This window comes from Anser anser (genome assembly GCF_964211835.1).
Source record: "Anser anser genome assembly, chromosome: 2".
Classification (NCBI taxonomy): Eukaryota; Metazoa; Chordata; class Aves; order Anseriformes; family Anatidae; genus Anser; species Anser anser.
The window spans coordinates 58865334-58885336 of record NC_139721.1 but is presented as its reverse complement, the minus strand read 5'-3'; the positions used below and the strand labels follow the sequence as shown (position 1 = coordinate 58885336).

General features: G+C 38.7%; 1 protein-coding gene across 2 annotated transcripts; it reads left to right on the top strand.

Moving 5' to 3' along the window:
* Positions 1-221: 221 nt before the first annotated feature.
* LOC310893561 (protein-glutamine gamma-glutamyltransferase 5-like) lies at positions 222-19498 on the top strand. 2 transcript variants are annotated; one of them, XM_083822723.1, is made up of 13 exons: positions 222-1758; positions 4253-4477; positions 4733-4975; positions 5892-6010; positions 6517-6645; positions 6881-7058; positions 7977-8109; positions 9164-9267; positions 9379-9621; positions 10486-10812; positions 11731-11888; positions 12203-12336; positions 13321-19498. In XM_083822723.1, the coding sequence occupies exons 1-13, from the start codon at positions 1752-1754 to the stop codon at positions 15011-15013; spliced, it is 3693 nt and encodes a 1230-aa protein (XP_083678849.1). In that variant the 5' UTR covers positions 222-1751; the 3' UTR covers positions 15014-19498. The 2 variants fall into 2 exon arrangements, with proteins under 2 accessions (XP_083678849.1, XP_083678850.1); XM_083822724.1 differs by having other exon boundaries at positions 224-1758; positions 4253-4432.
* The last annotated feature ends 505 nt before the right edge of the window (positions 19499-20003 follow it).

Here is a 20003-nt window from a genome sequence, read left to right as displayed (position 1 = left end):
TTTTCTCTCTGGACTTTAGTATAAGCGTACATTTGTAAGTAGGTCTCTGATGGATGGCTAGACCACTTCCATTCCTATTTTACAGGTTGATTTTAAATTGATTATGTGTTTACACCTGTATTATTTTCTATTTTAACTAAATGATTTCTTATGCAATAGTATATATATATATATATATTTAATTTCCATTAAATTGAAGTTTTGAATATTCAAATGAAAAACATTAAGAAAATGAAATTTGGTATATCTGTACCAGTTTTCAGATATATACTATTTCATGAGAAATGAATGTAATACTTACCATTTGCACATATTTTCATAGCTTCCAATTGATTAGCCAAATATTTGCAAGTTTTGAATATGAACACATTAAATTTATGTTTGCTTTCTAATGAATCAGTCGTACAACTATTTCAGTCACTGTTCCAAAACCACCGCTGGTGCACTGATTTGTTTTATTTGCTGTAGCTTCTGTGAAGTTATTTTGCCACACGTGCACTTAAGTTAAGCTTACTAAGTCATTTCAGTTTTAGTTAAGCTGTTTCATTTTATGATTTCTTAAAGAACTGACTAGAATCCAGAGAGTTATCCAAATCACTAAACTTCAGTCATTGTGTTTTTTGTGTATTAATGATTTTATTTTTTTAATTTTAATTTTTTTTAAATCCAAATTAATTAGAGGGATTGCAAGTGATATTTTGTGGATTGAATATTCAGGGCAAGAGATATAAGAAAGATAGTTGACAACTGTTAAAAATGTTCATCCTTGTTTTGGTAGAGGAAATTTGAATCCATCTTTCCTAATTGCAAGCTGATGTCCTCATCCATGAGTGAGCAGAGAGAACACTGTTGTACTTTTTGGGTATTATTTTATTAAATATGCCTGGGATCTAAATATAACAACGCATCTTGTATCAAAATATTTAAATGTTTTCTGGTCACAGAAATTATTGGAAAAACCTCAAATGCTTTTCAGAATTTTTGGAGAAGGAAGCAAACAAGCTGAGATATTGGTTGTGTGGTCTCACATAAATATGCACAAGGTATAAATAAATTCTCTAACTTTAGATTAAGCTTTAATGTCCATTTCAAAAACATTTAATGCAGCTCCTCTGTTTATTTTACAGTTTAGCTGGGAAAATTTGCAACTGTTTGTTATACTCTGATCTCCACTTGGAGGTAGTGCTATGCAGACTTTCTGAAAACTGGGATTTCTGCTTATAATAAAAATGTCCACTATTGGTTGAATGAAAATAATTTAAATTTAGCTTAAGTCTAGCATTCCTTCTTGTTTTCTTACAGGTGACTGAAGGTGTCTAGCCACTAGGTGCTGATACTTGTGGGAACTTTAAGTGGCTAAAAATCATGGCTTATGCTGAAATGTGTTCAGATTCATCCTGGTCTTAAAATATTTTTGAGACATGCCGAGTTGTGGTATGTTGAGTGTGCCATGCTATAGGTGAGGTACCAAGATCTCTCCTTCCCTTCAACCACAGGACTCTCCCTAATAATGCTGGAAGTGAAAATGAATCATTTATGAGCATCAGTAGACACATGGGTGGGGCCTCTTTGTAAACTGGTATTTTGTTGATGCAATATGTGTGACAGCCTTTTAGTTCTGAATATAAATGTTACTGAGAGGAAATTAGGTTGGTTCGCAGAGATCAGCCAGACCTTGCAGTGCATCTTGCTGAGGAGCAGGTACCGCCAACCAGCACTGTGCTTCAGATACTAGTACATGCAGGAGGAAAATGGAAGGTGAGTGCTTTGAAACTTTACTATCACTAGACACAGGACTGAGAAAGGAAATAATTAAACAGTCAGGTGTAAGTACATAAGAAAGTGTAAATATTGCTGTGTGGAATCAAGACAAGGGATTACCTCTAAGGTTTAGATTTTATTATATGTGGATTTAGAAAGAAAAGAGACATTTTTGGAAAAAAAAAAAAAAACAACACAAAAAACAATAAAGGAAAAAAGGGAAAAAGAGAGTTATGGAGAAGAAGCGGTGAAACAACAGCCATTTCTGAGAATAAGAAAGAGCATGGAAAAAAATGTATTTTATTTCCAGCACAAAATAAACAGTAATAGTTTTCAGTATTCTTATGTTAGAATCAATTATTTCACAGTAGTTACCTGAAGTATTCTCTCTGGAATGAAGGCAAAATGTGAATTGCTAGAGAAAACCCGTTGACTGGTATTAGAGGTAGGGTTTCTATCAGAGAAAGAGAACCCATAAGAGATGTGAAATTGATTAGCCTTTAGTATTTTCTCTGAGCTGCCTTTGCTTAAGAAGGCAATTGTTAGCTCCTTTGTGATCCAGCGATGATAGTTAACTCCGATAAGAAAACTGTGGGCTGACTTTAGACAACTTCCCTGGGAAACATATAATATCTCAACTCCCTGATGTTCCAGTTTAGCTGGATTCATGAGTCAATGAAATGTAGTTGTCCTGGTTTATAAACTCCTCCAGAGGATGGGTGAGGATCTATCAGGTTCTTTCAGTCAGTGACCACAGGAATTTGTCATGTGTGCTGTAACCACCTCTAATCCTTCTGTTCAACCAGAACACTTTGCATTGTGGTTGACAACTCTCATTAAGATACAAGATTTTCTGTGATTCTGTTAATCTTTCTTATTCAGCAGGTATGATGCACTCATGAGCAATAATGATGCAATGCATTGCTCTGTTTTATTTTTATTTTTATATTTTTTATTATTATTTTTGATAGTGTGCATGTTTTTAGGATGGGTAATGCCTAGGTCTGTGTTTCTTTACTGATCCTTGCTGAAGAGCTGAATGACCAATTCTTTACCAAATTTCAATGGGTAGATGAAATATGATATTAGTTTGTTTCAAGGAAAAAATCTTTTTTTTTTTTTTTTCCCTTCCCCAGTCCTTCCCTCCCCAGTTCATTTAATTTATGGTTTACTTAAGAATGCGATCCTGGGAAACTCAATTGGTTTGTGTTAGAAGTGTCCATGTCCCGTGGGCTTAGCTATAAGTCTTCTTTTAAGTGAATACACCCCTGGTTCTGGTGAGAAAAACTAGTTTCCCCTACATACCAACTGTCTATTCAATTTAGCACCAATTTAGCTAGAGAAATTGCATTGTTTGGTTGTACTGCAAGTTTAGCAGGACCAAACTTAATCTTTCAGAATTAAAATAATATCCAAGTCTTTGTAGTTCTGTGAGCCCAGTTTCCAAAACTGCTGAGAATTCGTGGCTCCCATCGCCTTCAATTAGAGTGAAGCACTTTTGAAAATAACATGTTGTATGCAAATAAGTAAAAATGAATGTTGCCACCCATCCTTCTGGCACCAGGATCATAATTAGCCCTGGGAAATGGCTGATATCCAGGCAGGGTGCCGGGGGTGTGGTGGGGGCGGATCATCCAAGATTTTAGTCAAGCTAATCACAGCATTTAGGATAGACTGTCAGCAATTTTTTTTAAAATCATAATTTATGAATATCTCCTTTTCCATCAAGTTCCTCAAAGATGTCTCAATTTGTGTAATAAAATGGGTGTCTCCAAGCCTTTTATAATTTTGGGAAATGTAGATAGAAACAACCAAGTATGCATGCATATTCAACATTATTTGCGATTTGGGGGTGATATTTATTCACACTTTTTTCATAACTTATTTGGAGTGCCATTTAAGCCTTAAAACACATGCATTTGTTATCAAATATTTTATTTATTCAGTTTGCTTTATTATTTTCTTCCAACTCTCATCTGATAGCATGTGAAAAAAGTTTGCTGTTTAGATGTGGTTGAAAAGTAACTATGTCAAAAGCCAGGACAAAAAGTCTTTTGGTGAGACAAAAGACAAAAGTCTTTTGGTGAGACAACTACAATATAGAACCAATCTTTCAGGTAGAGATACTAATAAGTGTCCTTTGACATCAGTTATTTATAAAGCACAAAGGTGCTATATGAGAGAAGTGAAACTTGTAGCACACCTTTGATTTATAAAGCATTATACAAGTTTCTACCTGCAAGCTAAGGAAGTGGTGAACTTCTAAGGATACTTTTATGGAACTATGCCTCCATATAGTTTCTCAGTGTTGCCGAAATTTGAACAAACCCTTGACTGTTTGTTTTTTTTGTTGTTGTTATTTTGTTTTATTTTTCTTTTCAAAACAGTTATCTGTTTCATCTATCTCCTGTTTCATGTAATCTTGACCTCATCCAGTGATGTGGCCTCAATTATTTGGTTTTCCTTCTGTATTTCTTTCTCCATCCTGCAGTCATCGAGCTTGGAGATGTTGACCTGAACTGTCCTTCCAACTGCCAAATTCATAACACCCATTTCTTCGGAACTGACAGACAGATAATAAGGAGAGGGCAAGCCTTCAACTTTTATGCTCGCTTCCATAATCGGGAATGGGATGACTCCATGGATCAGGCCATTTTCACCGTGGAGACAGGTAGTCACACCCAAAATATGTGTAGTCTTTCTCAGTCCATTTCTGGTAAGTAATATTTCCCATAGTCTTCAGTGATAAATACTATCTACACATTCATTTTCTGAGTGAACAGACTACCCTCCCCTAGCTAAGGCAGTGCTTCTACCATGTAAAGTTTTCTCACCCTGCTATGAAAATTACAAGTGAAAAACAAATCCACCCTTTGGAGCTTTAAATTGCAAATGATTGCTAAACAAATTACTTGTTTTTTACATGTGCTTTGTTTACCCTGATTGAAATTGTACTTATTTTCCTGAAAAGGCCTCAGACCCTGCGAGTCAAATGAGACGAAATGTACATTCCCAATGGGCAGATGTCTAGATCAAACCTGCTGGAGTGCTTCCTACAAAATTCATCAACCAAAATGCATCAGTATTAGTGTGTTTCCTCCCTCCAATGCCTGCATTGGCCGTTATATTCTCAATATGCAAATCACATCTTGTGGTCACACATACCAGCGATGTCTTGGAGATTTTTATGTCCTTTTTAACCCATGGTGTGCAGGTGAGAACTCCAGTGATTTTGAGATAGTTTTAAGAAAAATGCTAATGATTAATAAAAAATGTTGAAATTATTAATTACTTAGCTGGTAAGTAAGGGATGAAGTCACAGAAATCACAGGAAATAGAGAAGGATTTTTTTTGTTTCTTTTTCCTGTATATTCAAGGCTGTCTCAATTCAGTGTTTTGATTTAATTTCTTAGTGGTAGTACTGATGTGATATAATTTTCTTTTCTCCACTTTTAAAATAGCTTGCCAGGAAAAGAGGCTATGTGCACAAACTGAAACAAAGGAGATTCTGTCTGAACATCAGGAAAAACTTTTGTTACTATACAGGTGAATGAAGTATTGGCACAGGTTACTCATAGAGGTTATGGAGTTTCCCTCCTTGTGTATATTCAAAAGCCATCTAGACATGGTCCTGGGCAACCAGCTCTGTGTGACTCTGCTTAAACAGGGGAGTTGGACCAGATGACCTCTAGAGGTCTCTTCCAACACCATCCATTCTGTGATTCTGTGATATCACCATGACAGCACAAATATGAATGAAGTTCAGTAAATCTGATTTGAGAGGCAGCCAATTGTGAAGTTTTTAAGACTTTGCCAAAATCATTAGATGGAAAATATTTACATTGTCCATTGATTTGATCAGAATTAAAAACCAAAATCTAAATGTAGTGTTTGACTCCTAGGATTGCTTAGGGTGAAGACAAATTGCAAGCTCTGTAATTCAGGTGTATCACAGCAGAGTGAGGCTTAATAAAGGCAAAACCTAGAAGTAAACAGAAATGAATTAAATCTGCTTAAAAGCATATGTTTAAAATAGATAGGAAAAGAAAGAGGGATCCAGTGAAATAGACAAAAGATATATAAATGCTAGAAATGAACATCTTGTCTGATAGCTCTTGCATCTTTTCCAGATGACCCTGTATATATGGACAATCAGGCTCAAAGAGAAGAGTATGTTCTGAATGAACATGGCATACTGTATGAAGGAGTTCACAAACATATTACCTCTAGACCTTGGCACTTTGGACAGGTATATTTTGAAGATTTGTTCAGAAGTAGTTGTCATCCATATAAGTACTAAGGAAGTGTTATCCATATTTTGCAGGAATGCATCCTATGTTATGGAGTACAAAAGATTTTTAGGTCTAGTCCAGAACATGCGTGCAATGAAAGAAATGTTTAAGAACGTCTCTGTAGCTCAAATAACTACAAGGAAGTTTTCTGTAGTATAGAATTACGGAAACATCAGAATGTTCTTGGAAAAAGAAAATTGTGCTTCTGAAGTTAAAATGATTCAATTAGTTAGACATAAGCCAGAATAACATGCTTTTTAAAAGAGACTATCTATCTTTGATCTTCCTTCAATCAGACAGACAACATCATGCAGACTACTAGAAGCTAGACTTGATTTTAAAGAAATGGTAGGGGAAGAGAGAGGGAAGCTCGTATACATGAGAAAGACTGCAGTATTGACAAGAAAAGTGCTTTTTCAATGTTAGAATACCATGATGTCTGTGTTAACTTCTCTTTGATCAGTTTGAAGATGGAATTCTGGATATCTGCTTGAAGATTCTAGACATGGGTGCAAGTTACCATCACGGCTCTGATCGAGACCATTGTTGGCGCAATGATCCTGTGCATGTCAGCATGGTGGTAAACCACATGGTGAGAACTAATGGTGCATGACCTTTGAATAGATGGGTCACACTGTTTTTTTTTTTATAGAAGGATAAATTACACTGTAATGAAACAGTACAAGTAGTAGGGAAAATCCTTTTTGTGCTCAGATTCACAGGAAAAAGTAACTTGTAGCATTGATCTTTGATAATTTTGTGAGATGCTTAGGATGTGAAGACATGGTCAGGTATTTGGAAAAGTTGTTTTTCTTTTCTCTCACTAGATAAGCAGCCATACCACTAACAGCATAATGAAGATTCCAGAAAACAATGATTACCTGAAAGGAACAAAACCATTTTCCTGGAATGGAAGTGTCCCTATTCTTCAGCAGTGGTATAATGGCAGATGCAGACCAGTCAGATATGGGTACTGTGGGTCTCTTGCTTCAGTAATGTGCACAGGTATGATATCTCAGTCTTTCCTTACCTAGCTATCCAAATGAAAGACAGAAAACCAGGATTAGAAAATTCTGACCCTAAATACTACTGCAAGCATATTCCTCATAAGTATTTTACTAGAAAAGAAATGGAGTATTTTATCTTGTTTTGATATGGCACAGCTGCCTACACAGTGTTTATTATCAACCTGTTGCTTTCCTATAAACTGTGATGAACAAGAAGAAAAGTGATACTGTCTTTTTTGACCCTTATGCAATGTAGCTCTCAGTATTGCAGTTTTTATTAAAATACGGAGCAAACACAACCTCACAGAAGTAAAAATTTATCCTTTGGGTGAGGCTTGAAGGATGAGTAAAAACACCAACTTACGAAGAGGAATAAGACTTCTACCACCGTCTCCTCCAAAACACAAAAGCAGCAAGCTTTTGCTACAAAGGAGGAGATAATAGTGAACTAAATGATATGGAGGAGGTGGGAAGAGTTACAATGTTACACCATTTACTTCCTGAAGCTGCTTCTGCATTGAAGAAAATTAGGTTGATACTATACAGACAAATCTATAAACACTATACTATACTTATAAAAAGTATGGAAATTTCTGACTAGTGTTTTATTAATGCAGGGTCTGGAACATTATTTCTGTATTTACAACAGGTGTATGTATTGTTTGTTTGTTTATTTATTTATTTTTATGCTGGAATAATATCGAGTCATTCCTTTCTGTTAGGCTCTTTTCAAGTTACTTTTCAGAAAAAAGAAATTCTGAAGACAGAATTATGACATCCCAAATGTTATCTCCTATGCATTTTGTTTATATGATGGCGAAGTAGAATGCAAGAGAATTATTTACAGAATAAGTAAAAGGCTTGTTTGATTAATTACTGTTTATAATGGCTCTCGATTTTCTTTTTTCCCTTACAGTGATGAGGTGTTTGGGAATTCCAAGTCGTGTTATCACAAACTTCTGTTTTCCATGCTCAAATGAGAATCCCCTTGGTATCAATGAGATTTTTGACTGTACTGGAAAAAACCTCTGTGGTAAAGACAAGCTATGGTAAATAAGAAAAAAGCAGTAATATATTTTGGTTTTGTGAAAAGCTAGATGATAGGAAGACTAGTGTAAATCTAGCAAGTCAGTACTTTGGAATTACATAGCCGTTCATTTTCCTATTAATGCACTTCAAAAGCATACAGTCATTGAGGAGGCAGTCTGTTCAATCTACCCTTAAAAACAATAACAAGAAGAAAAAGCACACTTTTGAGAATTGATACTATCTGCTTATCCTTCTCAGTTGAAGCAATAGGCCATCCATCTCAGTAGATGCAAAAATATTAAGTGAACATGAAATTCAAAGAAAAATTTATGATAGATTAAAATTATTATCCTTAGTCATAATCACTTGGTTGATAATTATGTTGTCTTCCTGGGGTTCCTTACCATGAATCGCTTCATTCTTGTCAACCTTTCAACTCACGTTCATATAACTATGACATTATAGCTTATCAAAGTACAATTTGTTGTTTTTACTCTTGGCCTATGTTCATAGTTTAACTGCACCAGAATTTGCTTGTATCCAAGCCTAATCTGTGAGAGCTTTCAAATAATTTTTTGATCTTTCCCATGTGAAAAATATAAGATCAAACTGAAATGCTAAGGGAAAGAAGATCCTATTTTGACATTTAAGTCTTAAGGGTTTCTTCTTTGTTAGTCTGTTAAAAAGACTAGGACAGTATTTTGTTTGTTTGTTTGTTACTTTGTTTGTTTTCTCTAAAGAACTGGGCAGAAAATGATAGGAAAAATTGACTATTTAAAGAAAAGAACTGTGCTGGCATATTATCAACTGAAACAACAACAACAAATAAGCAAAAAGATAATGGGTTATAAAAGGACATTTTGCAAGCAGGTTTGCAGGATTCAGGAACAGATTTTCAGTCTTAGGGATACAAAGCAAAGCAAACAACTCCTGTCTTGAAACATCATTAACAATGCTAAGACAGAACTATTCAGTTGCTTAAAGGTTCTCTATGATATTCTTTTCCTCCATAGAAAGGCACTGAACTTATTGACCCAAGTGATGTTTTTAATCCTATATTCCTCCACCCTACAGGCGGTACCACTGCTGGAATGAATCTTGGATGGCTCGCAGAGATCTAAATCAATGCTGTGGTGATTGGCAGTGCCTGGATCCAACACCTTTGGAAACTGGCAGAGGTAACTAAAAATGTTTCCTATGATTGTCATCGTTTGCATCAGCTTATGTTTTTGTTTCTATACTACTCAGGTTACATCCTGTTATAACATTTTGGTTTTCACCTGGCTTAGGTTCATCTTGCAGTGGTCCTACATGGGTTCGAAGCATCAGAGAAGGGGAACTGGACTTGGACTATGATGGTCATCATATGTTTTCTCGGCTAAATTCGAACTATGTTGGCTGGCTTTCCCAAAACAATGCCAAAAAAACAAAAGTTTTCTGTGACACTTGGCCATGTGGACAACATCTAAGCACTAAGAGTGTTGGCAGCGAGCAACTGGAAGATATCACTGGGAGTTACAAATATGAGCTAGGTATGATGAAAAATCATTAAATGGGTTAGAGGCAATTTAAAATGTTAATTGTACAAAATTTTCAAAGTAATTTGTCCTGTGTTAAAATGAGTAGAACTATTTAAAGGTTGCCTTCCTTCCTTCCTTCCTTCCTTTCCTTCCTTCCTTCCTTCCTTTCCTTCCTTCCTTCCTTCCTTCCTTCCTTCCTTCCTTCCTTCCTTCCTTCCTTCCTTCCTTCCTTCCTTCCTTCCTTCCTTTTTGAGAAAGAAGGGAAGATGCCTTTCTGTTGAAATAAGATCTAAGCGCATTTAGATGAATCAAAGAAAACAATAGCAACTGCTTTTATTTAATACCACTGTTTTTATGTACGTGATTTGTTCTCACCTATATACGAGTTTCAAATATTAGCAGACTTTGGATAATCTAACAAAATAAATTCTTTTAAACCCAGGATTAAATTCTTCCTTATTGACTCTTGCACTAGCTCTATCAGGAAATATGCTCATGTACTAATTTCATGTATTATTAGGACTTCCTGTTGTTATCACTTTTGGTTTACTGATTTTCATTTTCCAGGAATGTAGGGAAGAGTTCAATCAGCAAAATTGCCTAAAAGAATGTAGAGTAGATTAGAGCTGGTTGTAAAAGTGCAAATTTTGTTTCCTGAAAAGTAACAAAAAAACCTTCATTTGAATGTTTTATCTCACCTTTTGTGAGAAAAAAAAATGAAACCTCTTGTGGCTTCATTTTCTGTTGGATTTGTTTAACACCAAGCCACCACATTATGTTTCAGGAAGGAGTAGGAGGAAATTTAATTATCTTTATTATTTAGGTAGATATTCCAGACTTCCAGAAGACTCATTATCATGTATCTCCTTTTCACAGGTTCTGTGAAAAGCAAAGAAGCCTATTACCGGGCTTACAGAAGAATTCACCCAGGGTACTGCAATGCTTCCAACTGTCATATAGATAGGGAGTTATCATCTCTGAAAAACCCATTTTTGAGTGACAGCGGTATTAACATGAGGCTAAAGATGACTAACTGTCCAATGTATGGTGAAGATGTCCAACTGCACTGGCTGCTTGAAAATTTGCGTAGTGAACCCAAAACCCTGAAGTTTAATTTGTGTGCACAAATAATAACATACAATGGTTGCCCAATGGATCAATTTTGGAAAGACAGTGTGTCTGTTACATTGGGTCCGAGAGAAGGTAAGAAGGTGGATTTGTCTAATGCCCTTCTGACCACAGTTCTTTTCAGGAGACAGATAGCAGACAGGAGACCGACAATCTTCTATAGGATTAGTGGAGACTTAATACTCGTGGGAAGTGAAATTAATACAATGTTAAATATTGATAGCTGAATTGCCTTCAAGGTGATCCCTCAAAAATCAACACAATATATACTCTATGTGTAATCAATTACATGTATAGTAACAGGTTAACTGTAGTCTTTGCTTAATTTCTCAAGGTTTAGAGATTTTGATGATCATTTAAAACTTCTTTCTGTTAAAAGTTCAAGTCTGGATTCTATATTCAATACAAAAATAAAATTGCAGATGCTTATCATAAAAACAATCCATTTCCTTTAGCCAGAAGATATTAGTATAAAATATCCATATTAAGCACTGAAGTGATTATTTCCAGATACAGCACAATATGCTGGGAAGTGCAAAGGTGTGTCACAGCATAAGCACTTGTTTTAATAGTTACCTCTTTTCATGAAAGAAAAAGATCACTTTACTTAAGTCATATCTATAAGAAGAAAATTAGTTCAAGATATTTACATTCTGTTTTACCTAGCTTTAATTTGACTACATTCAAATTATTGCTTTAAGAATTACATTGGAATTAAAGTTTCAGAATTTAAGTAAATAAATAAATTAAAACTTCCCTATAAACACACTAGTATAGTTAGAGTAATCAGAAAGTATGCAGCTGGATGTTGAAGGTAGCAATGTATCATCCTAAGCCAGAAAAGTTCATGTCTGGTTTCAGAGATGCTGTGATAGCTTAATATTTAATTAAACCATTTTAATTGCCAGTTAAACTTTAGGAGGAATGGAAGTAGAATATTAGCCAAAAATAATTAAACGAATAAATAAAAACTTAAATACATTTGTTTTACAGTGAAAAAAATCCCACTGTGTATATCATATAGTCAATATGGACCTTATCTCTGTGATCACAACATTATGAAAGTAGTTGCTGTCTCAGATCCAGAGTGTGGAGAAGTTCTGATGGTTAGCAGGGATATTGTGATCAACAGGCCACCTGTTATTGTTAAGGTAAAGAACTTTAACTGTGCACTTTGTGTTCTAAGGAACAGTTATGGACTCTTATTGTCCACTTCCTATGTATAATACAGAAAAACGTGGAACTCGTTTTTGTTTGCTTTTTAGCAAGATCAGTGTGATTATAAGTGTATAAAAAATTACTTAGAGTGATGCCTAAAGATCATAGAAGTAAACCAAAAAGAAACGTGTATATAAGTATTAATATTTTTCTTCTGTTTAATTTAATGCTAATTTTGTGAGGTTAAAAAAAAAAAAGTGTTTGATATTTTAAATATTTATTTGTTCATTTGTTTATTTTTTACTAGCTATTGAGCCAACCCAGGCTGAAAGTACCATGTACAGCAGAGATCTCCTTCTGCAATCCTCTCCAGGAAGATATGAAGAACTGCATAATGACTTTAGAAGGCTGCGGTTTATTCAAAGAGCCAATGACCATTGAGTAAGATCATCAATTATTTAAATGGGGATAATATTGGGGGTTGACTAAGGTCTGCTAGGTCAGAGCAGGTTTTGAGGAAGATGATAGTTATGATACTTCTGGTATTTAGGATCTGAACATGATTTTATGCCCCTTAATACTTTGAGACTCCATTACAAGACTCATTCTTCTTGAAACTCACAGTGTTGGCAAGATATGCTGTTCCTTCATTTTTCTTAAGTCTAATCTGTGTGTGTTACAAATTTATATCTGAAAGGGAATGTACACTTTTATTCACAAGAAATTTTAGCTGTGTCCCCCAGCCCTTATAATCCTATTGAGTTTATAAAGATTTCCTCTAAATATTCATGAACTTGCATCACTTATGTAAACAATTAGAAAAAGACAGAAATAGTAGCGTGCATTCTAAGCTCACAACAAGTTAAACACAGGAAACTGGAAATTTTCATGATGCTATAACATCCTAGGAAAAGGAGCTTTTCATTAATATGCATTGCTGTTCTTCATGACAAGGACAACTGACAGAGGTATGACTAGTTTTGAAGGGAAGCAACTAGGAATTGTTCTCACTGATGATAATGAACTTGGTACCACAGAGCTCCTTGATCCAACTTAGATGACTGGAAATGCGAAGCATCATGTATATCTTTGAGGCAGAAGGGTACTATGTTTTTGAAGAATTTAAGTAACTTACTTACTCCCATACAGTATCATGAATGGGTTTCCAGTTCCAGTTCCAGAACTAACAGTGTGAGTTTTCCGTGGGCAGAAGTAACAAATCTTTTGAGACAGAGTGAAATGGTTACCACGCTATTCACAACACAGGATGATTTCGGGAGAGCAGGGCAACTAACAAAGTGGTCATAGCAGACTGTCTCTGAAAACGTGTCATAGCAATCAAAACATAAAATATGAAGTCATATTCTAGTGTTTCAGGTCTTTGAGCTACCTAAGGCTCTAATTCTCTCCCTCCTCTTGGTGCAGTTTGGGAACACTGGCTTCCAATCAGCAGGCACGGACTATTGTGGAGTTCACACCATACAGACTGGGCAGCCACCGGCTCCTAGCCAACTTCGGATGCCACAAATTTGCCTACTGCAAAGGATGTGCCAAGGCTGAAGTGTGTAATCCTGTGGGGCAGAACGGCTCCCTGCCCGTGGGGCAGAATGGCTCCCTGCCCGTGAGCCAGAACGGGTCGCTGCCAGTTTGTGAGAATGGGTCCCTGCCCGTGAACAGCTCTGGGCCGGTCCCTGCAGGGGACCCTGGGTTCAACTCCATGTGTGAATACATATGCATCCCTGTGTGCAACCCGAACTGCAACCCAGGGGGCCCGCCTGTGTACGACTTCGTGTACCTTCCTGCGGGCCATCCCCTATGCAACACCATCTGCAATCCAGGCTTCAACCCGAACATCAATCCTGGTTTCGACCCAGGGTGTGATCCTGGCTTCCGAGTTATATGCGAGACCATGCCTCCCGCTACGTGTGCCCCGATGCCTCCGCCCATGTACGGCTCTATGCCGGTCCCATCGTCCAACCCTGTGGGCCCCCCTATGCCACACGTGGTGTTCGAGACAGGGCCCACTCCTGCACACCAGCCTGGAGGTGGAGGGGGGCCGATGTCCTATTCTGTCTCTGTCCCGGCAAATAATGCGGTGAGTGCCCTGCTGACCCATTTCATGGCTGGCCCCAGTCCCACTGCAGCAGCCCAGGCGGTCCCCACCCATCTGCCAACCCACCCTGTGTGCTCTCCAGTTGCCAACACTGTCGGCAGTCCCATGCCACCGCCTGCAGCCATTTCAGTGCCAGCTGCCTCCCTCTCCCATGTTGTCTGTGGCTCCGTGCCCTCTCCCACAGCCCAGCCTCCCTGTGGCTCCATGGCCACCCTTCCGACCCAGCCCTTGAGTGCCCCAGTAGCCCATGCTGTGTGCTCCCCAGCTCCCTGCCCTGAAGCTTCTCCGGTGCCCCGCTCTGCACGTAGCTCTACCCCTGCAGGGCTTCACCTTGCGGGCTCCCCAGCCCCCCGCCCTGTGGGACCCCCAGCAGCTCACTCGCTGTGCTCCCCAGCCCCCCGCCCCGTGGGACCCCCAGCAGCACACTCACTGTTCTCCCCTGCCTCCATCTCGGTGGGAGCTGCAGGGGTCCGCTCTGCGCGCTCACCCACCCCTTGTCCCGAGGATTCGTCAACCACCTGCTTTGCATCTCCCCCAACTCCCCGGCCTCTGGCAGCTGCCACAGCCCGCTCCCTCTGCAACCCTTCCTCTCGCTCGGTCTCCCGGGCTGTCTGTACCCCAGGGTCTCGCTCCGTCTGTGGCCCTCAGTGGGGGCCATCCTGCACTACCACCACCACCACGTCCCGCTCAGGCTCCCACTCCACGTGGACTCCAACCTCCCGCTCAGCATGGAGCCTCACAGGGCGCTCGGGCTACATCCCCTTCTCCCGCACCTCCTACAACACGCTCACAGGCCCTCCCTATAGCTCCTTGTCCCGCTCCTACAACACTTTGTCCCGCTCAGCCTACACCACCCTGCCCCGCTCTACCTCTCCCTCTGCTTACGCTACCCTGCCTCGCTCTGGCTCGCGCCCCTCCGGAAGCGCCCTGACCCGCTCTGGGGCCCGCACCCCCTGGAGTCCCAGCAGGGGTACTCTCTCCTACTTCAAACGCAAATACCTGTAATTGAGGGCAACCCACTGGGGAAGAGCCAAAGTGAGTGAATTAAAGTCTGTACACAGACATTTTGAAAAAAGGTTAGAAATAGGGTGATGGAGAGCAACCTGCGTAGTTCTGAATATTTGTCCAGGCATTTGAGATGTGTTGGAAAGCAGGCTGCTAGCCAACCCTTGAGAAGTGCATTTGATATAATGTTCATGTGTCTTGAGATACAGTCCAGTGGAAGTGACAAATGAACGTGCTCCCCCCGGAGCCGTAGTGACAACAGCTGCACAGTGCAAGTAATCGGACTAGCTTGCTCAGTCAAGCCCTTTTATAAATGATCTGCTTTCATTCTCTTTCCTCTTGATTTCTTGCAATGTGTATTTCTCACAACCCCCTTGGGCTACAAGGCTCGTTGCACATCTCCCTCCCCACGTGAGATGTGCTGTTAACTGGTGTTCTGCTACCACAGAGGTGGTAGAAGGACCCTCATGACATCTCCCCAAACACACCATGGCCCTCGAGCTCTGATCTCTTTGTGGCTAAGGTCAGTTCTGCATGCACTTGTATTTCCTTAGTTATAAGGTAATGAAAACTGTGGTGGTCATGAAGTAACTAAATCATTGCAAATCAACTTAAGTGTTCAGAAAAAAAAAAAAAAAGAAAAAAAAAGGAAAAAAAAAAAGAAAAAGGAAAAAAAAAAAGTTAGTACGGTAAATTTGGTATTACTACTCTGGACTTACTACCAGTCCAGTATCAGGAAGAAAGGCCAGAGTAGAAAGGCTGAAAAACTCAATGAAGATTTAATGCCATTTAAACAACATCGGCTTTCACAGCTAATGGTTTTCTGTAAAGCATTTCCCAAAGTTTTCCTCTTATATATTATATGCATTTAAGTTTACAGTACAAGCTCATGTTCAAAGCCTGTGCTTTCGTGATTCAATATAGCTAGGGAACTTTTGTCACCAGACTTGAAGTAGAGAAGGAAGTGTGATGGTATCATTTCTTTCCAACACCTAGCCCTTCCAAATGGACAATTAAATGAAAGTTAACTGGTACCATTTCAATGCTAACCTTCTCCTTTTTTCTCCTTTTTTTTTTGGTATCAAATAATATATTGTCACAAAGGAACTGTCCCTAAGTTTTACCTCTCCTTTGTCTGACCCTCACAAGAGCTTTGGATTTGGTGACACACCTCCCACCCCCCCATTGTTTTCCTCTAGTGCTGTTATTTTTAGTAGCAAGTGTTAGTGGGGTTTTGTGGTTAAATAATTTTGCTGGTGCTGCAGAATCTTCAATAATGTAGTGATAGTATCTCAGTAGTATCACTGTAGTTCACACCCCTGTGTTTTGTGATGAGATTGAGTAACCTTCTGGGGATTTTGAAAAGGCGAGGTGTCAGATGCTAGTTATGAATATACCAACTGTGCCAATTACATAATAATTCTGAGTATGGTAGAAGTCTATTCCTGGATATTGTAGTGCAGTGTTCAATTCTGTGGCACAGTTCTGTGACTTTTTTTTTTTTTAATGCAGTTTCAGTAGTTCCTATTGGGTATTTGCTGACGATTTCTTTTCCTGACTGACAATAAAAATAGAAATTTAGAAAAGAAATCCTGTAACTGTGTTTTTTTTCTTCTTGTAATATTTCTTCAAAATGGGGGGAAATATTCTCCAGAGGCACTAGAGCGTGAAATCATCCTTCCACTGTTTCTGTTGTATGTCCTCTTTATTTACCTTTGGTTAGAAATCAAAGCTCCAAAATAGGTTGTGAAGTTAGGGGAAATCTACAGATTTCCTATTTTATTTGAAATACTCAGTTTGGTATTTAGATAAAAAAATCAGCCATCTTCTTTGCTCACAGTAAAATGTTCCACTTACACATGCTGCATGATTTTTCCCTTTGCTTTCATGGTCTGTGAAACTTATCATCCACATAAGTGCCAAACTGAACAAATCTTTCAGCGACAGAGGAAGAAAGATAAAAGATACCAAAACTTATGACTCTTTTTTTTTTTTTTAAGAAGCTTTAATAATAAATGACAACTACATTATTATGAAATAACATTTCACATTTCTTGTTCCACTTGTGCTTTGACTGCTCTGATTTTTCCCATTTCTGAGAAGGAGCATGATTCCATATGCCAGAAACTCCAAAGATTTGTTCCCAACCTTTTAATGTCACTGGAGTTATAGTGTGTGCAAATACTACTCCCCAACCCTTCTTGCTATATATACCAGATCACTGTTTCTGAAAACTGTAGCAAGTTGTTACAACTAAAGCCATAGAAGATAACAGAAATCCTTTAAAGTTGTGGTGGTTTTACCCTGCTGGGCAGCTGAACTCCACCACAACCACCCTCTCACTACCCCTTCTCACCAGAAAAGGGGGTAGGAAATATTATGGAAAAGGCTCAAGGATTGAGATAAGGACAGGGAGAACACACCAATTATTGTCACAGGCAAAACATAGGGAGATTAACATAACTTATTGCCTACCACTAGCAGACTAGAACAGTGAGAACCTAAAAGCAAACTAAAAACACCTTCCCCCCATCCACCTTCTCCTACATCCTTCCTCCACACGATGCAAGGGAACAGGCAATGGGGGCTGCATTCAGTCCCTAACGCTTCTTCTCCACCCCTCCTTCACAGTCACTCTCTGCCCCTGCTCCATGCAGGGTCCCTCCCATGGGATGCCGTCCTTCCCGAACTGATCCTGCGGGGGCTGCCCACAGGAAGCAGCTCTTCAAAAACTGCTCCCCCATGGCTCCGTACCACGGGGTCCATCCATCAGGAGCAAACTGCTCCAGCACGGGTCCCCCACGGGCGGCAGCTCCCCCCAGACCCCCTGCTCCTGCGTGGGCTCCTCTCCACGGGCTGCAGCTCCGGCCCGGGGCCTGCTCCTGCGGGGGCTCTCCATGGGCCGCAGCCTCCTCCAGGCCACATCCACCTGCTCCACCGGGGGCTCCTCCACGGGCTGCAGCGTGGAGATCTGCTCCGTGTGGGACCCATGGGCTGCAGGGGGACAGCCTGCTCCACCAGGGGCCTCTCCACAGGCCGCAGGGGAACTGCTGCTGCGTGCTTGGAGCACCTCCTGCCTTCCTTCTGCAGACCCTGGTGTCTGCAGGGCTGTTTCTCACTCCTTTCTCCCAGCTGCTGTTGCACAGCATTTTTTTCCCCTTCCTTAAATCTGCTCTCACAGAGGCATAAACAACATTGCTCACTGTCCCGGCTCTGGCCAGCAGAGGGTCCCTTTTGGAGCCAGCTCTGATCTGACATGGGGCAGCTGCTGGGCTCTGATCACAGAGGCCATCTCTGCAGCCCCCCGGCTGCCAAGCCCTTGTCATGTGAACCCAATAGAAAAGTTTAAAATGATTCTAACACTAACCAAATTATCAAGAGTGTTCTCTTGATATTTACCTGCAATAACAACAGGTAGTTATTGTAATAACTAATATGTAGTCTCCTAGGAAAGTCTATTTTACTGCCACATATCCATTCAGGGAAAGAACAAAATTAAAGAAACAAAGAAACAAACAAGCAAACAAAACTTTTCACACAAAAACAACTACAAAAAGCACTCAAACCCTGGATTTAAATTACCTCTTTCTTAAAAGTTTGAGTGAAGGGCTCCAACCTATGTTTTATAAGGTATTTCCTATCACAAGAGGCCTGTTTTAAATTTCCACACTTTTTTTTTTTAATTTTTTTTCCTCAAAACTGACATATTTGGCTGTCTGAAATAATTTTTCTTGTAGTATAATGCCTTTTTTTAATTTTTTTTTTTCTTATTTTGTAAAACATATTGCAAGGCCAGCTCAAACATGATAACTATCATAATCAGATATTGAATACAGTACTGTACTATTTAAATGTTCGGGGGAATATTTCTAATTTTAAACTCAATTCAGACATGTTTTATTTATGTTTTTGAGCAAAATTTATTCACTTGTTTCTAGGCCAGTGAAGATGAAAAAGGCAATTTCACATGCATTACTATAGCTGCCCTTTCTATGATTTAATATAATAAATAGGAGTACCAGAATTTATTTTTGTGCAAAAGTAAAACAGAGTTATATTTCTTTCAAAGATGAGACAGAATCTAGTAGGCAATAATTTTTAGTTTTCATCACTAACCGTTCATTAAACCTTCTCAAGTCTTTAGATGAGAAGTTATGAAGATTTAGCTGCAACTTAATAGTTTCAAACTTTAAATGCTTAAGGTTTCTATTTCCTTTGCCATTTGCTAGTTACATAGCATAAAATGCCGGAGTGAAATGTGATTCATTTGTATATATTCCATTACCTGCAAGAACAATATTGAAATTTATAACTCAATGAACCAATTTCCTACCAAGCATTATTTATAAAGGTAAATTAAATTTGATATATTGTATCAGACACAAAGATTAAATCAGGGAAACACTATATTCATTTTACTTAGTGTTAAAAACAAACAAAATCATTTGGATAATAGACTATGAAGTGTCTAAAAAAATGGAAATGAAGCATCCTGACCAGGAAAAAATGTGAGAATATTCAAAATGCAAAAGAAAGAAAAACTTTTTTATTTTCTTTTTGTTATGCAGCATTTTTGTGTCATTCATTGTACATTTCCATTATATCTGAAATTTCAAAACTATTTTCATATTGCGTATGGAGGAGTGTTTTTTTTTTAAGAGAAAGTCTTCAAACACTTTATAGACTATCCCTTATAATAAAAGTGTATCCTACTGAAATGTTTTACAGGCATCCCAGTTCTTTTTCTCTTTTGTTGTCTAAGATGGGAGGAATTTCTTTCACTCCTTTGTATGTTCTTCCTGGATGATCTTAAAGCTTTTAAAATCTTCATTTTTGAATGGCAAGGTATGTTATGTAATAATCACACGTATACTTATTTGTATTGTATAATTATCTGGCTCTGTGACTAACATCAGAATAAAAGTTTTGTGCAGGAGACCAATGCAAGACAAAACAAAGTGCTCCCAGCCCAAGCATCAAATACGTGTAT

Coding starts and splice junctions, on each gene's coding strand:
- LOC310893561 (XM_083822723.1), top strand. Junction 6,646..6,880: donor GCATGGTGGTAAACCACATG/GTGAGAACTAAT, acceptor TTCTCTCACTAG/ATAAGCAGCCATACCACTAA. Junction 10,813..11,730: donor TACATTGGGTCCGAGAGAAG/GTAAGAAGGTGG, acceptor TTTGTTTTACAG/TGAAAAAAATCCCACTGTGT.